The sequence below is a fragment of the Phaeoacremonium minimum genome (genome assembly GCF_000392275.1).
Source record: "Phaeoacremonium minimum UCRPA7 unplaced genomic scaffold PA7_03_scaffold_565, whole genome shotgun sequence".
NCBI classification, from domain to species: domain Eukaryota; kingdom Fungi; phylum Ascomycota; class Sordariomycetes; order Togniniales; family Togniniaceae; genus Phaeoacremonium; species Phaeoacremonium minimum.
This window is the reverse complement of record NW_006921467.1, coordinates 8,262-14,481: the sequence shown is the minus strand read 5'-3', so window position 1 is coordinate 14,481 and position 6,220 is coordinate 8,262. Positions and strand designations below refer to the sequence as shown.

The 6,220-nt window shown below is 49.5% G+C and overlaps 1 protein-coding gene across 1 annotated transcript; it reads right to left on the bottom strand.

Annotated features, from left to right (window-relative positions):
* Window positions 1-3,452: 3,452 nt before the first annotated feature.
* On the bottom strand, window positions 3,453-4,628 carry UCRPA7_8012 (hypothetical protein; the record flags this gene model as incomplete). Its single annotated transcript, XM_007920532.1, has 1 exon — window positions 3,453-4,628. One exon carries the CDS (start codon window positions 4,626-4,628, stop codon window positions 3,453-3,455), a length of 1,176 nt encoding a protein of 391 aa, XP_007918723.1.
* Window positions 4,629-6,220: the final 1,592 nt, after the last annotated feature.

Below are 6,220 nucleotides of genomic sequence, written 5' to 3'. Positions count from 1 at the left end.
GCATATCATTGACTAAGTCGCTTTAAGTCTGACGGAACTTCACCACATCCCTATCGCTTCAGGGTTTCGCCCGGCCGCAGTAGATGGAGGTTATATCCGGCATTCGCTTTTTGACGAGCGAGAAGCACCAAAACATTATGAGAACGTCGATCAACTAGAGCTTCATCTTAACGAAGTAGGTTTCTATCTTGATTCACTATACTGATTTTACTTTGGCCCTTACGATAGTAGATAGAATAACAGTAGGCAGTAAACTAACGAACAAACATCAACAGTTTTTAAAAGGAACAAAAGGCAATCATAGGATTATAAACCTTTCCCTTAAGCCTAGGGTTTTCTGTCAATCAGACTTATATCCTAAGAACTTCATGATCGATACCAATGGCTTTATTATAGTCATCGATTTCTCCAACGTAAGTATCCTTCCATCTAGCTTTGCTAGATACTTACTGTAGGACAACATGCTTGGCTTCGACATCCGCACGCGAGTGTGGGTTCCAAGTACTGAGGGTATTGATAACACTCAAGCATTGCTCGCCGTCGCCGGCCGGATGGCGATAGGGTCAGCTTTTCTTGCTCGCCTAGGCCGAAGACTACCAGGGGAGGATAAAGAGACTCAGGATAGGATCGCAAACTCGATCATAGAGCCTCCAATGAGTGTCTCTGGCAGACTATGGAGGAATGGATATCTCAGATCATCATACATGTAAGGTCTCTGATGAAGTGCAGTATTACAAAGACTGTGCCTTGTTTCCTGCCTTCTACTTGTCATTAAACAAAGTCTTGCCAAGCAGGCTGAACGACAAGGGGGTCCCTACCATCCCTACCGCAAGATGATCTGGCAGGTGGAGAAATTATCAGATTTCTATCTATAATAAGTTAATATCTATAAAAACACTATAATATGATACCGGTAGCTATGAATTGAACTTGAAAAATAAGAAGATACGCTTATATTCTCTAAGAGGAGGAAATAGAAGGAAATTGGAAGAGAATTATTCTAGGATATCTTGACCAGAAAGTGTTTTACGGCCACCTCATATATAGGCAGAGTATTTAGGACCCTTTCTTTATAGTCGAAGTCGTTCAAGTTGATAACGTGGGACACCCTTTTTAATGCCCTGCCATTATGACTTAGATCTACCATAGTATATAAAGAGTCGGTTGCTAGCGTCCTCAAAGGCGCGGTAGCATTAATAGCAGATACTGATTACCATGATGTCTGACCCGAACAAACGTCATATACAACTTGACTTCAAGAGGCTGAGAGGGCTCTGGGAGCCTGCTCTGCCCTCGCAGACTAGTGCCAAGGATCGTAACAATTCTCTTGCCAAAGACATACCAGCTAAAAGACTTAATGCTCCTATCATCGAGACTCATAAGCTTGAGACAAGCCAGAAGGTTATAGACCTTGTGAGATCAATGAGCCACAGTGACCGGATGCAGACCTGTCTCATTAAATGAGGGGCAGTCTCCATGGGAACGCTATGAGAAGATATACACACTACTTCTGGGGCTTGATCATCGGGCCATTGTAGCAGAGGAGAGACACCCATTGTTGGGTAAACGGGCGGATGTATATTCAATTAGGACGTTCACAGATATTGACATAAAAACCAAGCAGGACATGATCCAAAGCATTCGTCACCCAAATATCGTCTCTCCCTACGAGATATTCTGGTCACAGGATACTTGCTATATAGTTTTCGAACACATGCCGTGCTCCCTCTACAAGGTTCGTGGCAATAAATATCTGACGGAACTGCGAACTGCGGCAATAGTCGGACAGGCAAGCCTACAGCCAACTGTGCGTCTCTACAACATGCTGACTCCGCTGCAGGTCCTTGACGGTATCTCTTACTTGGAACAGAAGGGATTAGAGCATGGGTCCTTAACCTGCTCCCGCATGCTAACGGCAGTGCCACGTATGGCATTGATGAGGAGACCGTCATTGACGCGCTGCGCAGGGAGGAAGCCATCAACTAGGACCGAGGCCCACTGGGCCGCACTGGCCTGGCGACTGACAGGCAGGGCTTTTCTTTGGGTGGATGGAGGAGGGAGAACGGTCACACCTTCAGCTAGGCATGGAACACCAAGGTATGTGCAGGGTCGCGTTCGGCTGTCTTAGAGAATTGCTTCAAGATATAGACGCCTCTTGTCAATGCTCATGTTGTCGATCCCTACAACTCCCTTGTGCCCATTGCTGTAGAATGTCCCGTACCGGAGGAGATATCCCGCCTTTCTCGCAATCTGAATACTCTCCATCTGTGACTAGGATATTGGCCCAGCATAGTGAGCGAAGGCCCTCCAGAACTCATCCTTCAGCACGCTGGCGTTATTAAGGTAGACCCACCCATCCTGGCCCATACTGCCAATGAACTTTTCTAGAGTATAAAGGGTAAGGCCGAAGGGCTGGATACCTACATCGATCCAGTCGATGATTCCTATGATATTACCAGTGCCGGCATCGACAAGTATATTCAGCTCATTAAGATCGCTGTGTATGAGCGCTAGCGGAAATTCTCCAGAAACTAGCATTGGTAGATACTCCTTCACTTCGTCGAAAGCCGACTACAAGCAAACAGTAAGAACGCCAGAAGAGGAGACATCATAGAGCCGGCTTAAGAGTTCGGCAGCCATAGCAGGAAGAGTACACTAGTCCAGGGCCACCAGCCTACGCCAGGCTTACGCAAAGAAACTGATTTCGTAATGTCAGATAACCCAGAGCAGATAAGAGTCAATATAATATCTCAGCAGACCTAGCCAAACTATGTATGGTAGCTAACTGGCTTTAAAGTTCTTCAGTCAGAGAGGTACGCACCATAGCGTAGTTATCCCCTGGAAGCCTGGCCATCTGATATATTGCAAGCTGTTGTTACGCATCGTCGCCAATATGGCCGAGGGCAGTACCTTCAGGCACAGTGTCTCCATGAACCTATCTGACAATACTCGACATTCTCATATCTATCTGGGCATCCAGGTATCTAAACTGGACAATATTCTCGCGATTCAGGCCTACCACCACGGTGTAGCTGGTCGCCCCTTAGACGTGAACAGGATCGGCCACCCCTCCAAACATCGTACGAGCTAGGTTGTCGCATTCTGCCCGGGTGGTAGATGCCTGTGAAAAACATTGACCCATCACGTCGTTCAGGTCGCCGCAGGGTAGAGCCATGGCGCCGAATGAGAATGGGAAGCGACGGTGAGAACTTTTCAACTGTATCTGCTGGATTTTACAAGGTATGAATGGAGGGACAGGGGAGCGGCGGGGTTGTCTGTTGATGCCCTCAGGTTGCAATACAATAGTCCTGCCATGAGCTTCCAGAAAACAATCAGGACTGGGAACATACAGGGTGACCGGAGTCATCTCTGTGCTTTATGAACGTAGGCCGCTCTGCCTGCGCGGGATCTGGCAGATGAGGTTCTTAATTTAACATGATTATCGATTAGTACTATAGCTTCTTAACTGGACTCTTTCTCCTTTTAGCAGGGCCCAGTCTCGAAAATAATGTATCTAGGGTAACTATCTGGCCAGCCTTCTCCCACCGATCCTCTTCGTCCATCAAGAGCGATTCAGAACCCGCCTCCGACAACGCCAGATGTGTCTCGACGTCCTGGGAGAGACCAGTCGAATCAGAGAATGCTGCGACACCAAAGTCTATCTTTGACGGTAACTGGTCAATAACTGAGCAAATCCTCTTGAAGTGATCCGGCACCCAAGTGTCATAGACGTTCTTGACGAATTGATATATGGTCCATTTATCTCTACCATCAAGTGCCGTGAAGTCGAACATATAGATAGGGTGACGGTAGTACTTGGTATCCTTCTCATCGATCACTGGGTAATAGCCGTAGATCCGTACGGATCGGTGGTCGTGTGAGACGGAGAAGGCTAGTACTTGCCGGTGGACTTCATTCTCACGCTTAACAAGACGGAACAGCTCGACGATGCCCCGCGCCGCTACGGTCATGCTGTGAGCGTTCTGGCGGTCCGCGACGTCGAGTGCTGCGGCCCCGCATTTCACCTCGCAAGCGAGGAAGGGGAAGTACATGTAGTATGTAGCCATGAAGAAGGATAGGTCGCCGGCAATGAAGTCGCCAATGAACGGCGACAACTTGGTGAGCTGGTCATCAGTGAATGCTTCTCGCCGGAAGCCGACAGAGTAGTCCGGTTGCGGACGAGTCCCCGTCAGGGCGATCGAGTTGTTCCATCCCTCATTGACACTCTCCGTTAAAATCCGGAGTTCCTTGCTATAGAGTGAAAGGGTTTCCGCTGAAGGAACAAGAAGTCTAGATATGTCTTGGATGATCCTGGCTTCGTTCTTGCTGTGGAAATTCTTGTAAGCTCTCTCGAACACGTCGCCGTCGAAGATCGTTCCTTGAGGAAAGTGATGATCGCCTTCGAGTAGGTCCCGGTAAAGCTGTTTACTCTCCTCTGCAATCCCCTCCTCTGATGTTTCCATGAATGTGCCTTTTGTGGCCAGCAGGATCTCGTAGCGCGCATCTCGATATGGGGCACTTTTCTCCTCGCGCGGCTTTTGGTCGCTCGGTGTCGTGGATGTTGCGGAGTCTGATCGCTTACGTCGAAGAGAGGTTAAGGACCGCTTTCGTGCCAGTGCGTGTTCCATGCCGACCTCGAAGTATTCGCGTGGCCAGAATCCTTCTCTTGTCCAGAAACTGATTGGACAAAGGAGATCTCTATTGTTTGCTGCCTCGGCGAACGATTCCTCAGCAGGCGGTGTCGATATTCGCAGTCGCTTCGGAGGGTGTTTAGGTGCAGGATCGTGTGTATCTTCGATAGCTTGCTTTCGATCTCTGGCTTGGACAGACGTAGGCGGACCAGCTGACGATTGTTGATATATCTTCCGGCGTGGGCGTTTGCGTACCGGGGCGCCTCGCCGCTGGCCTATTCATTGTTAGCCTTGACCTTCCGACGCGTCGTAAAACAAACCTTGATCTTCTGGCAAATTGCGACTCCTCTGGGCGGCTACCTGGGCTCGAGTTTGGGCCATGGCGATGAAATGGAAGTTGAAGGAAGATGAGGAGATTTATGGTCGGGAACGAATCAAGCTATGTTCAGCAAGTGGCAGAAAACAATTCACGATGACCAACCATTACGCACATACCGCCATCAGAATACCATAGTAGCATCCTGGAGGGTGGGGAGAGGTTAGACTGAGGTGAAGTAAGGAGCGTGAGGTCATACGATGATGATCCTGGTAGGCACCGAGATGTGGTCCAAGCGCCTTATGGCATTGACTGATTGGTTTATTTTGGGTTGGTTTTGTTGCTCCTCGGTTTTAGCCACCTAAGATGCCTGGTTAGCAGCAATTGGCCTTGCAGATTACCACCGTAGGCAGCACTTCTTTCATAAAAGTTCTCGAAGAAGCCCAATACACGTCCTTTTTGAAAGTCCGTGCCCGCCGCAACGTCCTTTTGAGCCTCGTCAATAATCAGCCTCGAGTATTTCTCCTTTTTCATCACGGAGCCAATCTCACCTTCTCCGATCGTAGCTTGCAATATATGACTTGAGCAGCTTTCCCTAGGTCCCTTTTCGCAGCACCACCAGATCCCAACGCAATACGGACGTAGGAAATCAGCACTACTCGCCGAGCGCCGTTCAGCCGGAGAGGCCAGGCTATCGACCAGTTGTTCATCAGGGCATGGAATGCGATGAGAACTCCTGCCGCCGAGCGTGTGGTCGGGGTTAGAGGCGGCGGTCGGTCAGTGGCAAGGAAAGCGTTTGGCGAATGGCTGCCTGGGAGCGTGGCAAATCCACCAATAGGAACGCCTCTCCATCCTAATGGACCCCTGATCTCGACAGCGGCAAATGCGACGACATCAAAGTCTCGGCCACATATACCATAAGATGTGTTTCAGGCTGCCCCAAGGTCTCGGACCTCGCGGTGCAAATTGCGGCTGATCCCATCGAAGACCCCGGCACCAATCGCTTCCCAATCACGTGCACGTTGATAAACTCTCCGTGCTACATCTGCAGCTTTTAGTGGGAGACATGACTTCTCTACCTTGAAGACCGCACGCTGAGCGACGCCGGCGCTCCAGACCGTTACAACACAAGCACGCGGGAGACGTATCACGAAACGGAGGAGACACGGCGAGGTAAGAAAGCTATTGCTTCATCCGTAACTACCGCTGCTTACCCTTCTGACGGGCGCGCACAGGTCTTCGTCGCCGTCATATAGCCCTTCAAGACCGAAAG